Source organism: Curcuma longa, chromosome 18 (genome assembly GCF_044706935.1).
Source record: "Curcuma longa cultivar G26 ecotype Majalengka, Jawa Barat chromosome 18, ITB_CL_G26_1.1, whole genome shotgun sequence".
Classification (NCBI taxonomy): domain Eukaryota; kingdom Viridiplantae; phylum Streptophyta; class Magnoliopsida; order Zingiberales; family Zingiberaceae; genus Curcuma; species Curcuma longa.
This window is the reverse complement of record NC_133878.1, coordinates 5,516,898-5,541,919: the sequence shown is the minus strand read 5'-3', so window position 1 is coordinate 5,541,919 and position 25,022 is coordinate 5,516,898. Positions and strand designations below refer to the sequence as shown.

Genomic DNA, 25,022 nt, shown 5'->3' with positions numbered 1-25,022 from the left:
TTCCTCTTCCTCTCTCTGTTGGATCATTCGATTGGAGTCTAGTGCCGTCTTCAAAATTTACTGCAGATCAAGTTTGCATTTCAACTTGTCCTCTTTCTGCAATTTTTTATGCCTAGATTTGCAAAACGAGAGCAGCGATCGCAGATTCCCCGAAATCACGCCGCTGTCGGTCCACTGCTTCTCTGGCGCACACATTCACACTTTCTCTCCTGATCCCATCCTTTATTCTCGGGCGGAGGGCTGCGGACGGGACCAGCCAGGTTCCGCTCGGCGTTTTTGCGTGGGAGCAATGGGGAGGAGGAGCTCTCGGGTGGGCGTTTCCGCGTCCCTCGCTGCGTTCCTCTTGCTGCAGCTGGGTCTCACTGTTGCCCAGAATGCCTCGCCTTGGCTGACCTTGAGTGGTACTCTCTCTGTTGTCGATTTTTCGTTTGTAAAGGATGGATTTTTGCGATCTGTTTTTTTCCCCTTTTGAGTTCTCGAATGTGTTTGATTGTAATATTTTCCCTAGGATAAAAAAAGATCCATACTTTTGGTTTTGATTTCTTTCTCGGAAAGTCGTTCTAAGTTTTCCTGTCTTCATTTTGGAGCAACATATGTGATGGTTAAGGTGGATTCTCCAACCTTTCAACTAAGAGATTGTCGTTTGGTGGATTATACTAATACTTTTGGTGCTAGCGAAATACCTACCTTGTCAAGCTGGTGTTATGTGCTTATGTACATTTGATGCAACTTCACCTCCAGGTAGCTTCTGTAGCGAGGAACTTAATGATGGTGCAGAAAAATGGAACCTTGTTCCAGAAAAATTTTGATGCGGCTTTGTGAAATATTTGCTATGATTCTCTATTTAGTTATTCCCTCTTCTTTTCATTTCTCTAGTTTCTTAGTCCAAGGTTGCATTTTAAGGAGAAAAAATTATAAGGTTGTATGTGGTTTTGATTACTTGCTGTACTGCACTATTATGTTTGCTTTAAGCTACAAATATTTGCCCATCTATATATATATATATATATATATATATATATATTCAGACCCTCCTGATAAGTGTTCTTGTTCAAATCCAAACACAAAGTGTTATTGCTCTAATAGATCCTGTACTACACAACTTTCCCAGCAACAGGGAAACTAGAACTACTTGGCTATAGAAGCCCCATCACAGATGACACTATAGGTTTAGAAGATTTGGACTTGGAAATACCTATAGATTTTCTTCCTCCAGGATATCTCTTACAATTATTAACAACACAATCCGATATAGATACTTTTATCTCAAGGCTAGAGAAAATAGAAATTATAGGAGAAAATCCTATCAAATATTGGGACAGAGACAAGGTTTATTGTAAACTAAACATTATTAACCTAGACTTAACAATTAAAGCACACGATTTGACCTATACAAATTGAGAAACAGAAAAATATAAAATGCACATAAAACAACTCTTAAACTTAAAAGTCATACAAAGATCCACATCTAGGCATAGAAGTCCAGCTTTTATTGTCAACAAAGGAGCAGAACAAAAGAGAGGACAATCTAGAATGATCTTCAATTATAAAAGATTAAACGACAATTGTCATGAAGACGGATATAAGATTCCTAATAAAGACCAATTGCTAAATAAGATACAATACTCCAAATGGTACTCAAAATTTGACATGAAGTCAGGTTTTGGCAAGTAAAGATGCATCCTGACTCAATAGAATGAACAACTTTCTCTTGTCCAGAAGGACATTTTGAGTGGTTAGTAATGCCTTTTGGGTTAAAAATAGCACCACAGGTATTCCAAAGAAAAATGGATGACATTTTCAGACATGTCTCTTCTTTTACATGTGTTTACATTGATGATATTTTAGTCTTTTCAAAAACAAAAGAAGAACACTATGCACATTTACATATGATATTCAACTTATTTGAAAAACATGGGCTTTAGTTTCCAAAAAGAAAATGAAATTAGGAACTCAACATATAGAATTTTTAAGAGCAGAAATTTGTCAAGGAACCATAACTTTACAACCACATGTAACAACAAAAATACTAGCATTTCCTAATAAAATAGAAGAAACAAAAGACTTGAGATCCTTTTTAGGATTACTAAACTATGCTAGACCATACCTAAAAGACATTAGAAAAATTAGTTGACCATTATATAATAAAACCTCTACTATAGGACAAAAATATTTCAATCAACAAGATATTAATCTTATTCAGCAAATTAAAGCTATGGTAAAAATCATACCTACTTTAACTCTTCCTTTAGATACAGACTATTTGGTAATCGAAACAGACGGAAGTGAACTTGGATGGGGAGGTGTATTGCTAAAGAAAAAGATAAAATATGATCCCAAAACAACAGAAGTACTCTGTAGATACACGTCTGGCCAATATAAAGAAAAAGGACACTTAACTTTCTTAGATTATAAAATTTTAGCAGTCATTTACTGTCTTGATGCTTTTAGACTTTTTATCTGTAATAAATCAGAAATTACAGTAAGAACAGATTGTGAAGCCATTGTGAAATATAGTCAACAAACAAAAGGACTTAGGAAAGGCCTAAGTACTAAATGATGGATAAAATTTGTCGACACCATTATAAACAGAGGCTTAAGAATTCACTGGGAACATATTAAGGGAAGTAACAATTCCTTAGCAGATACATTATCAAGGTTATTTCACTAACATCCTTTTATTGCAGATGGACAGATAAAGAAAGGTCAGATCCTTAGCCATGCCTAATATGAGGTTTGGCTCTCAAGCATTACCACAATATCATCGGTATGAGGAACAATTTCATTTCGACAATAGAAACAAGTTTGATACACAACAGTTATGTCTTATTGACAACATATGGAACATTCCTAGCACTCCTGGAAGTGCTGGTTATAAAATCTCTATTATCAATGCCTTATAACATTACTTCCTACAAAAGACAGAACAAAAAAAGTTTACATGTTATACAGTCTTTACAGGGACCTCATGCAGGGATTTACCAAACCTAGGCTGAGGTTGCATGACATCATTCCTTAATGATTACAATACAAGACCTCGTTAGAAAATCCTTTATACAAAGGATATTACACAATTGAAGAATGCCCTGACTGCAGTTCAAGAGCTACTGCTGGGCCTAATTTCTTCATTAGTACCATTCATAAACATATTATCAAACAAGTTAAAAACCATCTGGGTCAAATCCATCTTCTATACACCTCGATTCCTCCTACATCCTAGTCCCAAAGGAAATACAAACAGAAAGTGAAAGAAATACAAAACAAAAACATATTCACAAGCCTTACTGGCTACATGAACAACAATTGCTATTACAGGACAAAAAGCCCATGACAGTATGGCAAAAGCCAGAGTAAATATACTACATTAGCAGACTTACAACAGAACAAAGCTTCAATAAAAGCATAAGCCTGCTACTACAGAAACAATAATGACACCAGAAGCTCTAAGATTACAACAAATAATGTTTGACAATTTCCATGGTCTTCCCATTGACATACATACCTACATCAACGACAAAATCAAGTCTACAACTTAATAACAGTTTGCTGAATTATGTGAACTGTTAGAAATGATACATAAGGAGCTAAGTTCTGGAATTGGGATTTCTGTAACTTATGAAGCCGAATTTAGTTTCAAACTGAAATGCCAGAAGATTTCCACCCAATGTTAGGAGACAAATTCCCAAGGATGTCCATGCATGCTCTCTTATTCCATCAGAAAGGCCAATATTGACTATGAAAAATTCCAGCCAAAGAATTTTCGAGGCCGTCTGGTGACTCCGTTGACCTTCATGGACTATGACCTTCTTCACAAACTCTGGATACATGACTTAACCTCGATCCAAGAGTTTCCTTATAAGCTCCGACAGATACTTCAGTATATTTTAGAGCAAGAGACATTTGTTATCTTAACCATGGATAGCACACCTCCTAAATGGCAGGTACTAAAAATTGAACCTGCTAAACATCTTATTAAAATTGATGTAAATGACGTGAATGGTCTACACTGCGGCCAAGAGGATTATTTATCCGATCCAGATGTACATTGGACTGCCAGAACAACACTGCCAGAACAACTTATTGAATGGCGAGCCGCTGTCCTAGGCAATCAATGGTACTGGGATAGAGAATACACCAACAATGATTATATTCTCGCCGGGGAATCCTTTACAAAAAAATCTACTGGCCAAAAGAAATGGGAACTGCCTATTTTTCATTTCCCATAAATACAAAACATGAAACAGTTTATGAGAAATACAAAAAGAAATACGACCATTGGGCTTCCAGAAAAAATGGCTAGTTCCATGTTGGTGAATAATGCTTACTTGGCTCGAAGCCATATGGCCTCTACCAGGCTCCCTGCCCCATTCTCAAACAGACTCCAAGCCCAAACCCAACAGAAGACCAAAATTTGGACAACATGCTGGAATATTGATTCCATCAGCCATGAATGAAGACATGACGACAACAATAAGGTGTGACATCAGCCATGACAACAGACTCCACAATGAACCTCCATTGACAAAAGATAAGGGACAGCTCACTCCTCCACTACCAGAAAGCTCCTTCCACCCAGAAGATTCTCTCTTATCTCTTCTCCTCCTTTGCTTACTATGTATCTAATGTATCTATAAATACCCTTGTATGGATGCACCTAAGGCATCCAACCCACTAAGAACTTCTCTAGTAGTCTCTGTTTTCTCTGCTTTCTTGTAATCACTCCGAAGTGCTTGTAAGTTTTAGTTCTTGCTTTGTAAGATACTAGTTGTTTTTTTTCAATAAAGTTTGTGTGTTTATCTATTATGCAAGGCTAAGTTGCTAAGGGTAGAAAGAGTTCTTGTTCTTCCTTCTTCAACTCTGTCCTCAGTCCTTATCTGTTCTCCAAAACAGTAACTGTGAGAACTGGACTAGTAAGACCTGTGCTGGCTTAGTAAGGCAAGGCCGAGAGCCATAAGACCTGAAGATAGCCGGGGCATAGTTCCTTTTTGTTCTTCACAGGTGAGGCTCACTGGAAGAGGAAGAGGAAGAAAGCAAACAAGACTCTTTCTAACCCTGTTTTCTCATACAACTCTTATTTGCTTTCTATCTATTTTCTTACTGCTTATCTGCTCATTATCTGTTTGCTTTAAAAAAATGGTATCAGAGCCTAAAGAACTTGAGACCTTAGACTTTAAACCATGATACATGAACACAACTCTCACACCTAAACTAGACTACTTAGATCTAGCCCTACATTCTAGTAGAACAATAACCACAACTGATTTAGGGAAACACACTTGTTATCTAAACTCTCAAAGAACACACACTTTACATTCTAATTCAGCACAGCTAACATGTTAACGGACATACACATAGGATTGGAAAAAATAGTAGAAAGTTGTCAGCTTCAGACTTATATAACTTTAAAACAACTAAGCCAGAAGATAGAACAACAAAGGCAAGACATAAAAGCTTTACAAAAAAATCTCGATTTTCTGAAAGAAACACAAGAAGCTTTAAATAACAAGTTTAGTCAACTTAATCTAGCTACTCTTCCTCAGAAACAAGACTTTATTCGATTAGTCAGATTAATTGAAGATAATAAACCAAGACAATTTGAAATACAATCTAAAGACTTATTAGTCCAAGTCAAAAGCTTTGTAGAAAAAGTCAAAGAACAACTTGACAATAATTTAGAATCCATACATCTTTTGTCAGTGGAGGTTCATTGTGGAGTCTGTTGTCATAGCTGATGTCACACCTTGTTGTTATCGTCTTCGTCATGGCTGATGGAATCAATATTCCAGCATGTTATCTAGATTTTGGTCTTCTGTTGGGTTTGGGCTTGGAGTCTGTTCTGGGAATGGGGCAGAGAGCCTGGTAAAGGCCATATAGCTTCGAGCCAAGTAAGCATTATTCACCAGCATGGAACTTGCCATTTTTTTGGAAGCCCAATGGTCGTATTTCTTTTTGTATTTCTCATAAACTGTTTCATATTTTGTATTTATGGGAAATGGGAAATAGGCAGTTCCATTTCTTTTGGCCAATAGATTTTTTCTGTAAAGGATTCTTGGCGAAAATATAATCATTGTTAGTATATTCTTTGTCCCAGTACCATTGATTGCAGTTTTAAAGTCTATAATTAGTTTACTGGATTTGTCTTTGGCTTTTTGGTCTATCTGATATCAATTATTTTGATTTTAGAGCATACTAATTCTTTAGATTGTTATTTGGGACGAAATTTTTTGTGGTATTTTCGATTTACTTGATCCAGACTATGAGATGGGACGGACAGCGACATGATCTCTCCAAGTGGTTGTAATTTACCTTTTATATCTGATTCAATCTGAAATTAATAATAGTTGTGTTATTAGGTATTATTTAATTATCTTATGACCCTGTACAAAATCGAGGACATAGTCAGCCACCAAGACGACCTGCTACTCCAGTGGAATTGGGGAGTTCTGAGGATGTTGTCGATAGTCGAGAGTAAGTAATCGAGATTGTGCAACAAGGTTCTCAAGTTCAAGCTTTTATGTCTTGCCGACTACTACTAGTAATATTGTGGATAAGTGCCAGATATCGTTGCTGACAAAGTCGGTAAACGATCGATTTACCCTATTTCATGGGGGATCTGCCCATGGGTGGTGCGTTCCTTGAAAGTTTGACTATATCACTTGTAGTGATACAAAGAAAGTAGATCATATACAGTATTTTAGCCTTGTTTTAACGCTCATCTACTTGTAATTCATTGCATATGCTACACTTTGTCACACCTTATTCATTTATATTGCATATTTCTACTCTTTTGCTCGGAGATCTACTTTTTGTATTTTTTGTATGATAGGATGCGATTTTGAGCCAAAATGATGCACTATTGATGGTGGAGCAAGAAATGGAGATTGAAGCACATTTTGATGAGTTTGGAAGTCATTTGAAGTGTTTTAGAGGCTCCCGGGGCCGTGTTTGACCTCCCCAGGCCGTGCCTAACAAGGCATGGCCGTGCCTCAACTTGCCACGGCCGTGCCTCACCAGGCACGGCCGTGCCTCATCATCCCAGGGGTGAAGACACGGCCATGTACTCTGCTGGACTGCTCTGCAGACCAAAAGTAAAACGGTCATAACTTTCAACTCCGATGGAACTACGGGACGTACCATATACCAAATTGAAGAGGACTTTCTTCAGATCTTATGGCTTTCGGCTTTGCCTTACTAAATCAGCACAGGTCTTACTAGTCCAGTTCTCACAGTTACTGTTTCGGAGAACAGATAAGGACTGAGGACAGAGTTGAAGAAGAAAGAACAAGAACTCTTTCTACCCTTAGCAACTTAGCCTTGCATAATACATAAACACACAAACTTTATTAAAAAAAACAACTAGTATCTTACAAAGCAAGAACTAAAACTTACAAGCACTTCGGAGTGATTACAAGAAAGCAGAGAAGACAGTGACTACTAGAGAAGTTCTTAGTGGGTTGGATGCCTTAGGTGCATCCATACAAGGGTATTTATAGATACATTAGATACATAGTAAGCAAAGGAGGAGAAGAGATAAGAGAGAATCTTCTGGGTGGAGGGAGCTTTCTGGTAGTGGAGTGAGTTGACCCTTATCTTTTGTCAGTGGAGGTTCATTGTGGAGTCTGTTGTCATGGCTGATGTCACACCTTGTTGTTGTTGCCATGTCTTCGTCATGGCTGATGGAATCAATATTCCAGCATGTTGTCCAGATTTTGGTCTTCTGTTGGGTTTAGGCTTGGAGTCTGTTCTGGGAATGGGGCAGGGAGCCTGGTAGAGGCCATATGGCTTCGAGCCAAGTAAGCATTATTCACTAGCATGGAACTTGCCATTTTTCTGGAAGCCCAATGGTCGTATTTCTTTTTGTATTTCTCATAAACTGTTTCATGTTTTGTATTTATGGGAAATGGAAAATAGGCAGTTCCCATTTCTTTTGGCCAGTAGATTTTGCTGTAAAGGATTCCCCGGCGAGAATATAATCATTGTTGGTGTATTCTCTGTCCCAGTACCATTGATTGCCAAGGACAGTGGCTCGCCATTCAATAAGTTGTTCTGGCAGTGTTGTTTTGGCGGTCTAGTGTACATCTGGATCGGATAAATAATCCTCTTGGCCGCAGTGTAGACCATTCACGTCATTTACATCAATTTTAATAAGATGTTTAGCAGGTTCAATTTTTAGTACCTGCCATTTAGGAGGTGTGCTATCCATGGTTAAGATAACAAATGTCTCTTGCTCCAAAATATACTGAAGTATCTGTCGGAGCTTATAAGGAAACTCTTGGATCGAGGTTAAGTCATGTATCCAGAGTTTGTGAAGAAGGTCATAGTCCATGAAGGTCAACAAAGTCACCAGACGACCTCGAAAATTCTTTGGCTGGAATTTCTCATAGCTAATATTGGCCTTTCTGATGGAATAAGAGATCATGCATGGACATCCTTGGGAATCTGTTTCCTGAATTGAGTGGAAATCTTTTGGCATTTCAGTTTGAAATTGAATTTGGCTTCATAAGTTACAGAAATCCCAGTTCCAAAACTTGGCTCCTTATGTATCATTTCTAACAGTTCACATAATTCAGCAAACTGTTGATAAGTTGTAGACCTGATTTTGTCGTTGATGTAGGTATGTATGTCAATGGGAAGACTATGAAAATTGTCGAACATTATTTGTTGTAATCTTAGAGCTTCTAGTGTCATTATTGTTTCTGTAGTAGCACGCTTAGAAGCTTTGTTCTGTTGTAAGTCTGCTAATGTAGTATATTTGCCTGGCTTTTGCCATACTGTCACGGGCTTTTTTCCTGTAATAGTAATTGTTGTTCTGTAGCTAGTAAGTCTTGTGAATATGTTTTTGTTTCTGTTTCTGCTTCTATTTGTTTGGGACCAGAAGAGGACCCAGATGTTTTTAACGATGTACTAATGAAGAAATTAGGCCCAGTAGTAGCTTTTACTGCAGTCAGGGCATCTTCAATTGTGTAATATCCTTTGTATAAAGGATTTTCTAAATCTTGTATTGTTGTCGCAACCTCAGACCAGGTTTGGTAAACCCCTGCATGAGGTCCTGTAAAGACTACATAACATGTAAACCTCCTTTGTTCTGTCTTTTGTATGAAGTAATGTTATAAGGCATTGATAAGAGAGATTTTATAACCAGCACTTCCAGGAGTGCTAGGAATGTTCCATATGTTGTCAATAAAACATAATTGTTGTGTATCAAACTTGTTTTTATTGTCGAAATGAAATTATTCCTCATACCGATGATATTGTGGTAATGCTTGAGAGTCAAACCTCATATTAGGCATGGCTAAGGATCTGACCTTTCTTTGTCTGTCCATTTGCAATAAAAAGATGTTAGTGAAATAACCTTGATAATGTATCTGTTAAGGAATTGTTACTTCCCTTAATATGTTCCCAGTGAATTCTTAAGCCTCTATTTATAATGGCGTTGGCAAATTTTATCCATCGTTTAGTACTTAGGCCTTTCCTAAGTCCTTTTGTTTGTTGACTATATTTCACAATGGCTTCACAATCTGTTCTTACTGTAATTTCTGATTTATTACAGATAAAAAGTCTAAAAGCATCAAGACAGTAAATGACTACTAAAATTTTATAATCTAAGAAAGTTAAGTGTCCTTTTTCTTTATATTGGCCAGACGTGTATCTACAGAGTACTTCTGTTGTTTTGGGATCATATTTTGTCTTTTTCTTTAGCAATACACCTCCCCATCCAAGTTCACTTCCGTCTGTTTCGATTACCAAATAGTCTGTATCTAAAGGAAGGGTTAAAGTAGGTATGGTTTTTACCATAGCTTTAATTTGCTGAATAAGATTAATATCTTGTTGATTGAAATATTTTTGTCCTGTAGTAGAGGTTTTATTATATAATGGTCCACTAATTTTTCCAATGTCTTTCAGGTATGGTCTAGCATAGTTTAGTAATCCTAAAAAGGATCTCAAGTCTTTTGTTTCTTCTATTTTATTAGGAAATGCTAGTATTTTTGTTGTTACATGTGGTTGTAAAGTTATGGTTCCTTGACCAATTTCTGCTCCTAAAAATTCTATATGTTGAGTTCCTAATTTCATTTTCTTTTTGGAAACTATAAGCCCATGTTTTTCAAATAAGTTGAATACCATATGTAAATGTGCATAGTATTCTTCTTTTGTTTTTGAAAAGACTAAAATATCATCAATGTAAACACATGTAAAAGAAGAGGCATGTCTGAAAATGTCATCCATTTTTCTTTGGAATACCTGTGGTGCTATTTTTAACCCAAAAGGCATTACTAACCACTCAAAATGTCCTTCTGGACAAGAGAAAGTTGTCCATTTTATTGAGTCAGGATGCATCTTTACTTGCCAAAAACCTGACTTCATGTCAAATTTTGAGTACCATTTGGAGTATTGTATCTTATTTAGCAATTGGTCTTTATTAGGAATCTTATATCCGTCTTCATGACAATTGTCGTTTAATCTTTTATAATTGAAGACCATTCTAGATTGTCCTCTCTTTTGTTCTGCTCCTTTGTTGACAATAAAAACTGAACTTCTATGCCTAGATGTGGATCTTTGTATGATTTTAAGTCTAAGAGTTGTTTTATGTGCATTTTACATTCTTCTGTTTCCCAATTTGTATAAGTTAAATCTTGTGCTTTAATTGTTAAGTCTGGGTTAATAATGTTTAGCTTACAATAAACCTTGTCTCTGTCCCAATATTTGATAGGATTTTCTCCTATGGTTTCTATTTTCTCTAGCCTTGAGATAAAAATATCTATATCGGATTGTGTTGTTAATAATTGTAAGAGATATCCTAGAGGAAGAAAATCTGTAGGTATTTCCAGGTCCAAATCTTCTAAACCTATAGTGTCGTCTGTGATGGGGCTTCTACCGCCAAGTAGTTCTAGTTTCCTTGTTGCTGGGAAAGTTGTGCAGTACAGGATCTATTAGAGCACCTCAGCTTAGGTTTGGTAAACCCCTGCATGAGGTCCTATAAAGACTGTATAATATGTAAACTTTCTTTGTTCTGTCTTTTGTAGGAAGTAATGTTGTAAGGCATTGATAACAGAGATTTTATAACCAACACTTCCTTCCAGGAGTTCTAGGAATGTTCCATATGTTGTCAATAAGGCATATATATATATATATATATATATATATATATATATATATATATATATATATATATATATATATATCTGTTCAGCTTGTGAATAGTTGGAATAGTTTTGCAAATGATGACTGAGTTTGTGTTGGAAGTTTGTTCAGTTGTGCTTGAGAAATACAATTCAGGGAAACTGAGGATTCTGTTGTCTGGAGGTTGACAAAAGTATGTGTGTGTGCTCATGAACAAATTGTATGATTTTGCATTTTGGGGCTGTTACAATATTGTTTGGAGATGAAATGCACCATGGTTAACCTCTACTATTCAGAGTTCAATGTGAAGTTGAATTGACTCTCCTGAAAACATAAAATCCTAATCTGGTTATATGTTTGTACGACTACTTATCATAACAGCCAATTGACTGTCATGACATCGGCTTCAAATCATAAAACAACAGGAAGAGGTAGTTATGTGAAATTAAATAAGCTGGCAAAAAGTTGGCACATGAAAAAGGGGCTGTACAAATCTTGAAGGAGAGCGGAAAGTGCCTCTTGTAGATGCGACAATATGAAATGTTTTCATCTATTATTTTCATTATTCTCTTATGAACTAATTTTGGTGCTAATTGATTTGTTTGACAAGTGTGTGCTAGAGTAATTCTTTTGCATTGTTTTCATCAGTCAGCTTTATGTTCTTCCTTAAAATTTATGAACATTTTAATATTTCAGGTAATGCCCCTGCAATAATAGCTAAAGGAGGCTTTTCTGGATTGTTTCCTGATTCCAGTTCCAATGCCTATGGTTTTGTGTCACTTTCCAGTTCTAATGATACAACTTTATGGTGTGATGTGCAATTGACAAAAGATGGCATTGGGATTTGTGTTCCCAACATCAATTTAGACAATTGCACTGATATTGGATTTGTCTATCCTCAAAATAAGACAGCATATGTGGTTGATGGTGTAAACACAACAGGCTGGTTCTCTGTGGATTATAACATCAATGATTTGTCACCAGTATCTTGTAAGTAAAAGATCACTTGCTTTTAACATGGGTTATATTATTTATCTAGAAAATTATTCCATACAATTAAAATAAGGTTACTCACTGCCTTTTCCTAAACTAGAATGACTTATAGCATTTTTCTTGTTTATTCACATTGTTTAGCAGTTTTTTTTTTTTTCAAAATTCCTGGTGTTTTATTGAGGGTCGATGGTCACTTATCAGATATAAGTACACACCATTCTACTTTGGTCCTCTTATTATTATCTTTTCAATCACAAAAAATATGCTTTCATAGCATTTACTAGGCATTTTGGGAATGTGATGCAGTGGCATATGGTAGCTAATGGAGATCCTTACATTGATTATATTTTAGTGGGAAAACCTGACACAAAGATAGGCATCATTTTGCTTATGCAATTTACCTATGAATTTTGAGACTGATTGATCTGGAAGTTTTATTGATGCTGTTGTATAGTTCAATTTGATTGACTGCAGTGGATTCTCACTAACCCTCATAGATTGCATAAAGAATATTTTAAAACTATTGGATTAGTTTAGTAACTGGAAGATTGCTTTCCTAATATATTTATAATTTTCTTCCTGTTAATGAAACCTTAATTGGTATTCAGAGTAGATAGTTGTAGCAATGAATGTTGTCTATATATGCATGTTATTTAAACAAATATGAAGGATACATCTCTTTCCAAGAAAAATGTGAAGGATAATATTCTCATAATTGTTTTCATCTTTGGCAGTAAAGCAAGCAATCTATTCTCGAACATTTAGATTCGACAGCCTTGCATTTCCCATTCTTTCTGTTGATGATTTGGGAACACAAATTAACCACAGTTCTCTTTGGTTAAATGTACAGGTAAACCTATATTGTCATTCCTCTTGTCATATCTGTGCAATTATTTAGCACTTTTCATATTACTTATTTGGTCATTATCATCGTGCAGCACAATGCTTTCTACATGCAACACAACTTGAGCATGAGAAACTTCCTTCTTTCTGAAGTGAGGCGAATTGTTGTGGACTATGTGTCCTCTCCAGAGGTTGCTTTCCTTAGTGGTATAGCACCAAGACTTCGGAGCACCAAGACAAAGCTCATTTTCCGTTTTCTTGACAAAAGCAATATAGAACCTTCCACAAACCAGACATATGGTTTGCTGTTGAGCAATCTCACATTTATTAAGACATTTGCTTCTGGAATTCTTGTCCCAAAGAACTATATTTGGCCAGTTACAACTGACAATTATCTTCTACCTTACACATCTATTGTCATGGATGCTCATAAAGCTGGGTTGGAAATTTATGCAGCAGATTTTGCAAACGATAACATTTTGAGCTTCAACTATAGCTACGATCCACTAGCTGAATATTTCAGGTTCTTTGCTAATAGAGTTTTCTCAGTTGATGGGGTTGTTACTGACTCCCCTATAACTCCATCTGAGGCAATAGGTAAATCTTTCTCTCAGCTTTTCACATATCAAATTGGTATTATCTCAATGATAGATAAGCTCCTTTTCCTTCAAAATACAATTTGCGCGTTTTGTGATACAGTCTTACTTCTTAGTGTAAAATATTATGAAGGATGGATGGCGTGTGTTTTTGGTTTGATCTAATCAGTTTTGTATTTTATTTTAGTAACATAAGTTAGCGAACATAAAATTCTAATATGCTAGCTGCATATTATGCACATTTGAAATCATGTGTTACTTTGGCTTTTCTCCACTAGGAACAAATCAAGAACTAAATTGGATATATCTCCTTGCATGCTTTTGATGACTGTGCTTGTTTTCTAGACCTGTACATTTTGTTATTCTTTCTGTTGACATATTTGTTGACTCTTCCAGGTTGTTTTTCTCAATTAAACCAAAGCAGTGTTGATCATGGTATGCTAACTTTGTCACAGTCAGCTTTCAGTACAATTACCACTAATAGTAAATTTTCACAGTTTTTCTTTTTCATTTCTGCTTCAGGAAAACCTTTAATCATCTCGCATAATGGAGCTAGTGGAGACTATGCAGACTGCACTGACCTGGCTTATCAAAAAGCAATTGACGATGGAGCAGATGTTATCGATTGTCCTGTTCAAGTAACACAAGATGGACATCTAATATGCATGAGTTCTGTAGACCTTTTAGATGATACTACAGTCACAAAGTCACAATTCAGCTCTCGATTTTCTAATATTCCTCAACTTAAGAGTACGCCTGGTATATTTACTTTCAATTTCACATGGAACCAAATCCAAAAGAATCTGCAGCGTGAGTTCTAATCGCTTTCCTGTTCTATTCTTATAGGATGTAACTTGACACAGAAGAATTTGATAGTTTGACTTTGGAGGAAATATATATTTGTATTTCCAGTAATTATTGTTATGTAGTTCCCTATGTAGATATTGGATGTTTATCAAAATCAGTCCAACTAGTTCAAATCTGATTAGTTAGCTTGTCAAGAAGTTGACAGCGCTATAAGGTGGAGCATCAGTATGACAACATAGATCGTGTCCTCTTTAAAATTCTCAATACGGCCTATGGTTTGAAATCTTGTACCGTGTAAAGTGACACAATTGAAATTTATCATTTCAATAAATTATTGTAACACAATACTAACACAATTGATAAAATGGCTGAATGCCTCTTTCTTTGATGATTTTTCCTTTAAATAAGAATTATTGTACAATCTATTTTAGACAAGAAAATATTTACAGCAATTATACTAATTACTATTAGTCTACTTAAGGTAAGCATATATATACAGCTAATATTACACATTATTGCTAATCTACAACTAATAAATTATGACAAATTAGATCTTGAAATCTCAATCATAATTTCTTTCATAATCTTATCAATAAATTATGATAAATTAGATTTTGAAATCTCAGCCATAATTTTTATCATAATCTTATCAATTGATAGTCCACAACTTCTGCCATTGATATCTCCCCTCAAATTGATGCTCGATGATCAGAAAATATCAATTTGGTAATCAGAAAATGATGTCGTTGTCGTGAGAGAGGCTTAGTAAATATATCCACAGTTTGTTGATCAGTGGTGATGTGAGCTAGAGAAATAACATGGGCATCATATGCTTCACGAATAGAGTGACAATCTATTTCTATGTGCTTGGTGCGCTCGTGAAACACTAGGTTAGCTGTAATTTGGATAGCACTAGTATTGTCTGTGTGAAGCGGAGTAGCTTTTATTTGAGGAAACTCAAGCTCACCCAACAGTCCTCGAAGCCAAACAATCTCAGAACATACAGAGGATATAGTATGATATTCAAACTCAGTGGAGGATTTCAACACATGATCTTGCTTCTTGCTTTTCCAAGAGACAAGAGAGTTGCCCATGAACATGCACCAACCAGTAATGGAATGTCGAGTATCATGACAACTAGCTCAGTCAACATCACTATATGCAACCAAGTGAATAGTAAAATCCACAGGAAAGAAAAGACCTTTGATAGAAGTGTTTTGCAGATAGCGAACAATGCGATGAGCAGCAACCAAGTGAAGGTACCGAGGGGCCTGCATAAATTGACTAACTTGTTGGACAACAAAAGAAATGTCAGGCTGAGTAATGGTCAAATAATTCAAGCTCCCTACTAAATGTCTATATAAGGATCAGGGAGAAAATCACTCTCATCATGACGATATTTAACATTCACTTCTAAGGAAGTATCAATAGATCGACCATCTTGAAGACTAGCCAATGTAATTATTTCCTGAATGTATTGATGTTGATTTAAGAAAATACTAGCCGTTGTAGGGTTCACTTCAAGGCCTAAAAAATAGCATAATGGACCCAGGTCCTTCATATGAAAAGAGCTTTGAAGGCGTTGTTGAAGCTGAAATATCAATTCAAAGTCAGTTCTTGTAATAATGATATTATCAACATATACTAGGAGCAAAATAATTCCTTTAGCAGTCTTGCAAAGAAACAATGAAGAATCATATTGACTCTGGACCAAAAAAAGCATGGATCGAAACTTATCGAACTAAGCACGCGGAGCCTGTTTTAAACCATAAAGTGACTTTTTTAGTTTACAAATATCAGAAAAGGGTGTAGAAAATAATCCTGGTAGTGGAGTCATATAAATTTCTTCCTTAAGATCCCCATGTAAAAAGGCATTCTTAACATCCATCTGTAGTAATAACTAGCCCTTAAAAGCAGCAATAGATAGAACAAGTCATACTGTCGTCGTTTTTTCTACTGGTGCAAAAGTCTCCTCATAATCAATTCTATACTCTTGTCGATTTTCGAGTGCCACCAACCTTGCTTTTTATCGGTCAAGTGAGTCATCAGATCTCAGCTTAATAGAATATATCCATTTACAATCAATGAGTTTGATACCAGTGGGACAGGGAACAATATCCCAAGTATTATTTTCTAGAAGAGCTTGAAGTTCCTCTTGCGTAGCTTTCTCCCAACATACATATTTAGTGGTCTGAGAATAAGAGGTAGAAACTGTAATATCGGCTAAAATCGTAGAAAAACCATACCAATTAGGAGGACGACTGATGTGATTAGATCTTCGAGGAGCCATTGAAGTGGGCACTGGATTAGGGTCGGGAAGGATTTGCGATGATGGGGGTTGTCGAGACAAAATTAGGTTTAAAACGCTCAATGGAGGGAGATATATCATCAAAGCTAGGAAGAAGAACACCATTTGAAGGGAGATGAGTAGTACTATGTTCTATAAATGCATACCTTACTGATTGAGCTGTAAGCTTGGGGTGTTCATGTGAAGGTAAGTGAACAAAGCAAACACATTCAAAAGTATGTAACATACGATAATTAGGTTGCATACCAAAAAGACGGAAGTAAGGAGAATCAAAATTCAATTGTTGAGAAGGTAGCTGATTAATCAGAAAAATTACATTCGACAGAGCTTCCATCTAAAATCTAGGCGGAACTGATGTCTCTAAGAGTAAAGTGCGAACCATATCCAACAAGTGACGATTCTTCCGTTCAACCACCCCATTCTGTTGAGGGGTATAAGGGCATGATCTTTAAGATATAATGCCTTTCTGTTGTAAGAAAGCTTGGAAATCATGCGAGATATATTCACCACCATTATTAAACCGTAAAACCTTAATGGAGGTGGAAAATTGAGTCTCAATATAAGCCACAAAAATTTTGAAAATAGTTAACACTTCAGCTTTGATATGCAAAAAATATCTCTATGTGAAACGACTATAGTCATCAATAAATGTTATGAAATATTTGTACTGTGCATATGAAATGATAGGAGTAACATCCCAACTATACATAATCTCAAAACATGAATTAGCACGAGTACCATAAGTAGGAAAAGGTAACACTTTACTCTTTCCTAATTTACAAACAGAACAATCAAGAGATAAACTATTAGAAGAACATTGATTTTTATCGCCAAAAAAATCATTATTCATTAAATGAGACAATATCATATTATTTAGATGACCCAAATGTTTATGGCAAACGTTTGTCTTATTTTCAATAATAATAGAAGTCAAAGACAGTTTTAGGAATAGTAAATTGTAATGGAAATAATCTGTCCACTTTAGGCCCCCTCGCGATCACCTTCCTTGACCTCTGATCCTGTACAAGATAACCACGATGAGAGAAATTTACATCACAGTTATTATCCACCAACTGCCCAACAGAAATTAAATTAGTAGACAATTTAGGAGAGACAAATGCATGGCGAAAGGAAGGTTCAATATCACCAATGACATCTTTAGGTACCTTTATATAGATAAGACCAGAATATTCGCTCCATAGATTAATAAATCCAGAATAATACTGCTCAATAAGGAGATTACCTTGACTAAAGTTACCAATCTTCAGTTCTAGTTGAAATCGTCTTGCAGTGTTATCTTGAAGATATATGCGTTGCAGATAATCCCACATTTCCTTAGCTGTACTAAAGGATCATAAATTATTCACCATATGAGGTTCAATAGAACCTAAAACCCAAGAGATGATTCGAGCATCCTTTGTCTCCCATTGACTAAGTTCTGTACCTTTTTTAGGAGTAAGAGTAGACTCATTAATGTGATTTCAAAGCTCCTTCCCTTTTAGAAACATTCTAAACTGAAATTTTCAAGTTGCATAATTCTTTCCTACAAATTTGATAGCCAAAGTTTCTATAGACATTCTTCCAAGAAAATTCTCAGTAGTCATTCTTCCAAAAAAATGATATCTCAAAGCTAAAATTGTTGATTAGAAATTAATCAACCCAAAATTTGAAAGCAAACTAGAAAACTTTATAGAATAGAAAAAAACTGACAGAGATTCAAAGATTTAGTTATGAATTTCAGAAGCAAGCTCTGATACTATGACACAATTGATAAAATGGCTGAATGCCTCTTTCTTTGATGATCTTTCTTTTAAATAAGAATTCTTATATAATCTATTTTAGACAAGAAAATATTTACAACAATTATACTAATTACTACTAGTATACTTAAGGTAAGAATATATATACAACTAATATTATACATTACTATTAATCTACAGCTAATTAATTATGATAAATTAGATTTTGAAATCCCAGCTATAATTTCTGCCATAATTTTATCAATACAACAACAACAACAACCAAGCCTTTTCCCACTAAGTGGGGTCGGCTATATGGATCCTTTTACGCCATTGAGCTCTATCTCCTATTATATCATCATTTATATTTAAATAAATTTTATCTTGTTTTATTGTTGCTAACCAAGTCTTCTTTGGTCTACCTCGCCCTCGTTTGATATGCGTATTTGTCATAGTTTCACACCGCCTAACTGGAGCATTTATCGGTCGTCTAAGTACATGTCCGTACCACCTTAAACGTGTCTCACGAAGTTTTTCCTCAATAGATGCAACTCCAACTTTCTCTCTAATGCTCTCATTTCTTATTCTGTCCATCTTCGTATGTCCACACATCCATCTTAACATTCTCATCTCCGCAACTCTCATCTTTTGCTCATGTGCTCGAGTCATGGCCCAACATTCAGTGCCATATAACATGGCAGGTCTAACTGCCGTTTTATAGAACTTTCCTTTAAGTTTTAAATTATGGTAAATTATGGTAAATTAGATCTTGAAATTTCAGCCATAATTTCTGTCATAATCTTATCAATTAACAATCCACAACCTCTGCCATTGATAAATACTATTCAGCATACATAATCTGTCCTATGTTATTGTGTTAATCATATCAATAAATACCATGTGATATTGTCACTTGACACCCCTTAACATACTATAAAAGTGTCAAGATGAATTAAAATAATATTTTTGAAATTTTTTTATGTATGATACATTGTCAAAATCTCTTCTTCTTTTTCATCTTCTTCCTCGTTTCTCCTCCAATTCTCTACCAACGCTATACATCAAAAAACTAGTATGGTACGAAACAATATCATTCTAGTCAAACTTTGAAACTTTAGTGTGGTTTGAATTTTGAACCTTGATACAACCCCTTGATTGTCTAGTCATCCTTATTAGATGATTGACTCGCTCTTTTAGGAAGATTGTCATCAATGACTTTATTTGTCGTGAAGGTACTCCTTTGGGTAAGGTAGATGTGCCCCTTTCCATACACTCATCGCCTACTTAGTATTTTTAGTTACAACTTTATGTCGTTTGTCATTAGGTCACTTCTTTGGATGCCGACACACCCTTTTGAGAAAATTTATCCGTCTCTAAGATATTTAAGGTCGAAGCAAGAGTTGACCACTTTTAGCACCTAGGTGTTTATGATTTATTGGCATCTTCATTGTATAATGATCTTCAACTCGAAATCAGAGCACTTCGAATTTGAAGCCTTGGAACTTGTAGAGAGGAGAAAAGGAGAAAAAGTATAAGAGGAGATTTCAAACTTGAGAATTAAGTGATTTGAATGAAGAGAATATTATTTATAGGAGTAAAGGGAGGTTCTAAAAATCATTTTTTTAATATTTAGGCCTTTTTTGCAAAAAGGAGATTAATTAATTGGCAATGTGCCTTTTCAGTTATCATTTGTGTGGATTTGGATCCGCTGAACATGCAAACTGTACCTTGTGTTTAGCATTTGTACTTTTACATCTATGGACCATGCTTGTGTATGAGCCAATGCTTTGGTTAAATTATCGGACCAACTCTTTATCACTAGAATAGTTTTGGATATTAATTTCTCAGTCAATGAAATAACTGCTCATTAATTTTTACCACGTACTAGTAGCCAGGTCAGGACTTTAAGTTTATTGGTCTTTGACTTATCAAGATACCTTCAAGTATTTCTTGAAGTTCATGAATCATAAGACATCTTTTGAATCAATCGGTTGCCTTGAAGTATTTATTTAAGAAGGTCATAAAGCATCAGACATTTTAGACACCTTTTTAGTTGAAGTGATATGTAAACTTGTTTTAACTAATCAAGATATTTTGTAAGGACAGGACGAAGTTGAAACCAATGCAAAGTCAAATATCTCAATAGGTTTGCTGGGAGCTTAAAGCTTCTCTGTCTAGGAACAAAACCACTCCTTATGCTGCTGAAACTGAACACAACAAAAAGTGAGGCAATAGGAAATACAATATCATAACAAGGAAAGGAGACACAAATGCACATGGTCTGCAAGGTGCATATGTCTATATGGTCACAATGGAAATATCTATTACTCAAAACACACTTCTAGGGCGTCCATAAGACGTTTGTAAACTTTCTTCATAGACCTTGAAGTTATGGCTTATAGTCAATGAGATCCACAAAGCATCAAGTGTAATGTAGACTCAATTGCTTGTAAAACCTCTGCTGCCAGCTGAGACTTGGTTAGGTCTACACTTCATAATCTTCAGTTGGCAACATATACATTATGGATTTCTGATTGGCACAGTAGTTGCTCAACACCGTTCTCCATATAGCCAGCTGGTCAGTTTGACATATTATCAGCTGATTAGTTAGGTTGAACTCCAAGATGAATCTGCTTGCTAAAACATCTTGGACACGCCTGAACTCTCAACAAGGGCATTGACCTATCAGCCTAGGCGAACTCACCAGGGAGCTTGACTCCTATGCTCAGACATAGCACAACTCCTTCGACAACCATACCTCTATAAGGATCAGATATATTGCTCCTTACACTAACATAGTAATAATTTAACAACACCACAGTAGGTGTGCTATTTCACATTACTGGGTGACTGTGAAGGTGATCTTGATGGAAAGCACAAAAGTTAGACCACTTGTGGTGGTTGGGGAGGATTTTTAACAGTTTTTATGGTGAACTGTTGTTCTGAATGTGGTTGCATCTTACTCTACTTCCTCCTTTTCTTCTTCTTCTTTTTGTCTCTCCTTTTCTTCATCCTCCTGTCCTTCTCATTCCTCTTCCTCGCACCATGGTTGACATGTGTCAACCTATAGCAGATGCAATACATGTCAGCATCAATACGGAATTGGTTCCTTCAAAGGTTGAAATTGGTTTCAACCCAATAGTTAAAAAAACCTTAATAGGTTTCATATGGGATATCAAAGTTTTTTTTCTTGAATTGGCACACATGAAATGCAAAATACATTTCATGAATATTCTCAAAAATTGAGTAAGACATATGCTATCCTGACCTGAGTTAACTTATGAGTTTCCGCATAAAAAGGAATTTAGAAATTCATGTAAGTGGGTGGAGCTTGTGTATTTCTGTGTAATCTACTAAATCATTAGCCAAGACTGCACATGATTGTGTTATTGATGAATGACTTAATTTGAGTTCATGCTTGGTTCAGGTAATCCTTTCAAACCGTACAATCAAACATAAAGTCATAACTGGCGCAACAGTAAACTTGCTTCCGTGTGACATTGAGATCACGGGTTTGAGTTGCGGAAATAGTCTCTTGCAAAATTGCAAAGTAAGGTTGCGTATAATTGACCCAATGTGGTCCACCCTTCTCCGGGACCCCGTATTAGCGGAAGCTTGTGCACCGGGCTACCCTTTTATCAATCTTGTAAATAATTGTGTCCAGTGATCTGGTTCCCCTCCCTTTGAACATGTTTTCTCACACCTCAATAATTATAATTCCGAGTTTCAATTGTAAAATTGATTGACTGTCAAGTTTCAAAAGTCTCAAGAAAGTAGATTCCCCTGCAGCTTTTCATAGACTTTTGATATGAGAAAAGAATCAACACGATATTTGATACTTATTCTACTATACTGAAGGCATAATCAATGAGCTCCACTGAGAGGATATGCCTTACCATTCAGGCAAAGACATTTTCTAGTTATACTAAATTTGGCTTATATTTATGCAGCTATTAAAAGTTTACTATAACCAAAGGCATGCAAGGTCCCCAGGAATGCTTCCAAATTCCTTGTATTTTTGTTTCTTTTTTCCTATGTTTACGTTTTATTTTAGCAAGGTTAGTATGGTTCCATTGATCTTAGTTCAATTGTTCTTTGGCTGCACTTATCATTATTTTTAATCGACATGCAACAATGGCACACTGGACTCCTTTTCTCCTGACAGTATAATGTGAATATTATCTACTTTTACATCTTGCAGCAATAATTTCACAGCCATTCTCAGCGTTTGGTTTGGTGCGTAATCCGCGATACAAAAATAGTGGAGCTTTCTTGTCATTAGCTGATTTTCTAACGTTTGCAATAGACAAGCCTTTATCTGGGGTCTTAATCTCGATAGAGGTGAGTGCTGAAAAATCACAGATATCTTCCAGAAAGCATTTTTTTTCTAATATCTGAATGTATGACACAGAGTTACATTACATATTTCGTAGTCTTCAATTTTCAATCCTTCACATGTCGATTATCCACAATACCAATTTGGAAACAAGTATGCAAGCATTAACTAGACACTTGCTTTCTTTTATACAGCATGCTGCTTTTATGGCTCAGCAATTAAGTTTTAGTGTGGTAGATTCAGTCATTGCTGCCCTTAACGATGCGGGTTATAACAAGACTACTTTAGAAGTCTTGATTCAGTCATCTGACAGTGCTGTTCTAGTGAGGTTCAAGCAGCTAACAAATTATAAGCTTGTCTATCAAATTGATAAGTCCATTCGCAACGCCATCAATTCCTCAGTAGCAGACATCAGGACATTTGCCAATGCTGTTGCCCTTGACAAGCAATCTATATATCCTGCTACCCTGCTGTTCACAACAGGTGAAACTGGTCTGGTCTCTCAGTTTCAGGCTGCAGGCCTCGATGTGTACGCTCACGTGCTTTGTAATGAGTTTGTATCGCAACCATGGGATTTCCTCTCAGATGCGACTGTTGAGATCAATGCATATGTTGCTGGAGCCGGAGTGGATGGGATAATTACGGACTTCCCAGGGACAGCTCGTCGATATAAAAGTATGGTTTCTGTATACTCTAGTCTCAACCATATTCATTCCTTTGTCTTTGCCAATGGTGTTATATATAGAACGATATAGTCATAGTCTCAAGTTTTGACCTCTGACTTCACTAATCACTATAATCTAATGGTATATAGTAAAGCTCTGTACTTGAGAAGAAATGCGACGAAATAGAGGGATAGTCCAAAGTTGGTTTCTTGCCTCTTATTTCTCTACATTTTTTAGCATGTTAAACATCGCCAAACTATCTAAACAGATTGAAGTTCTTATAAGAAGATTGAATGTGCAGATTCATGATTTGATACTAATGGCAACACATTCTGCAGGGAATTCCTGCAGGAACTTGGGAAGTAATGGACCAAACTACATGCAACCTATTCAAGCTGGCCAACTCTTAACGTTAATGACTCCGAGCTCATTGCCGCCGGCCTTATCGCCAATTCCACCATTGACTCTGTCTGATGTGACAGAGCCACCTTTGCCTTCTGCTTCAAGATCTGTGGCTCCTGGCTCTTCACCTTCATCTCTGAACCCTTCCAGCGGGCAGCGCAACGTCGTATCATTATTTGTTTCACTGTTGATGGCCAGTGGTTTTCTTCTTCTCTGAAAAATTTGTCGAGGCCGGCTGACATCGGAGCTTCTGATATGATCCTTTGGTTTCTCTTTCTATTCATTTTTTGCTAGATTATCTGATTTCTGGATTCATCATCTTTCTGCTGTTCATTCTACTCCACTCTGTAATCTATTGGATCTAGTGCAAGCATTTCACATGTGATACAAGACAAGAGGGAGCTAAAGTATTGGTTAGTGGTGTTCTTGTTCTTTCTACTAAATTTTTTACTTGTCCAGTAAAAGTCAACCCTAAATTTTTATACTTGTACTCTAAGTTGGTTTGGCTAAAGTTTTTGGCACTTTATCATACTAAGGAATAACCTTTGTGAGTGCTTTAGGGATGTTTTAAAGTTATATACTTATGATTTTAAATTTTTATTGTTCTCTTTTTTTTTCAACTCATCTTGATGGCATTTGTCATAAACAAGAGGAAAGTAACTAACATGAGTTTTTAGTTCTTTTAATTTTTTATCTTTTTTATTTTTATCTTTTGCCCTAATTTGACAAGGAAATAGTCCTATCAAAAGAATTAACTAGAGAGAGTTTATCTCTTTTGTCCCAAAGCTCTCCTTGTTGCTTTTGTTCAATGCTCCTTGGTCATGATTGCTAGTATATGTATATATAATTCAGGTATTCAATTTTTACGATCATAATTGCTAACATTTTGAATCTTGTATCGACTACTTGTACTAGACAGTTGTGCCTTGATATGAATCGGTTCATCGAATAGATCATCGTCTCGTGTGGATAAGGCTAAGTTCTTTGTCGTCCTTGGGTGCTTTGTCTTTGAAAGACTTAGATGAATAATCATCTCATGTAGCTTTTAGTGTTTCTTTTTTCGGTTTCTATGCACTCACTTTTAATGTTGTTTTCTATTAAGATCAATCTATTAAGTTTCATATTTTTATCTCGATATTTTAATGTTTTCTTTGAGTTTCTTGTTGATGCATTTCATTAAAAGGATACCTCTTGTTTAAAAAAATGTCACGATAA

General features: G+C 35.8%; 1 protein-coding gene across 1 annotated transcript; it reads left to right on the top strand.

The window, feature by feature from the left end:
- Positions 1–98: 98 nt before the first annotated feature.
- Positions 99–24,315, top strand: LOC141812169 (glycerophosphodiester phosphodiesterase GDPDL4-like). Its single transcript, XM_074700204.1, has 9 exons — positions 99–401; positions 11,815–12,108; positions 12,846–12,961; positions 13,050–13,551; positions 13,947–13,985; positions 14,073–14,360; positions 22,606–22,745; positions 22,935–23,415; positions 23,744–24,315. Exons 1-9 carry the CDS (start codon positions 290–292, stop codon positions 24,022–24,024), a joined length of 2,253 nt encoding a protein of 750 aa, XP_074556305.1. The 5' UTR covers positions 99–289; the 3' UTR covers positions 24,025–24,315.
- The last annotated feature ends 707 nt before the right edge of the window (positions 24,316–25,022 follow it).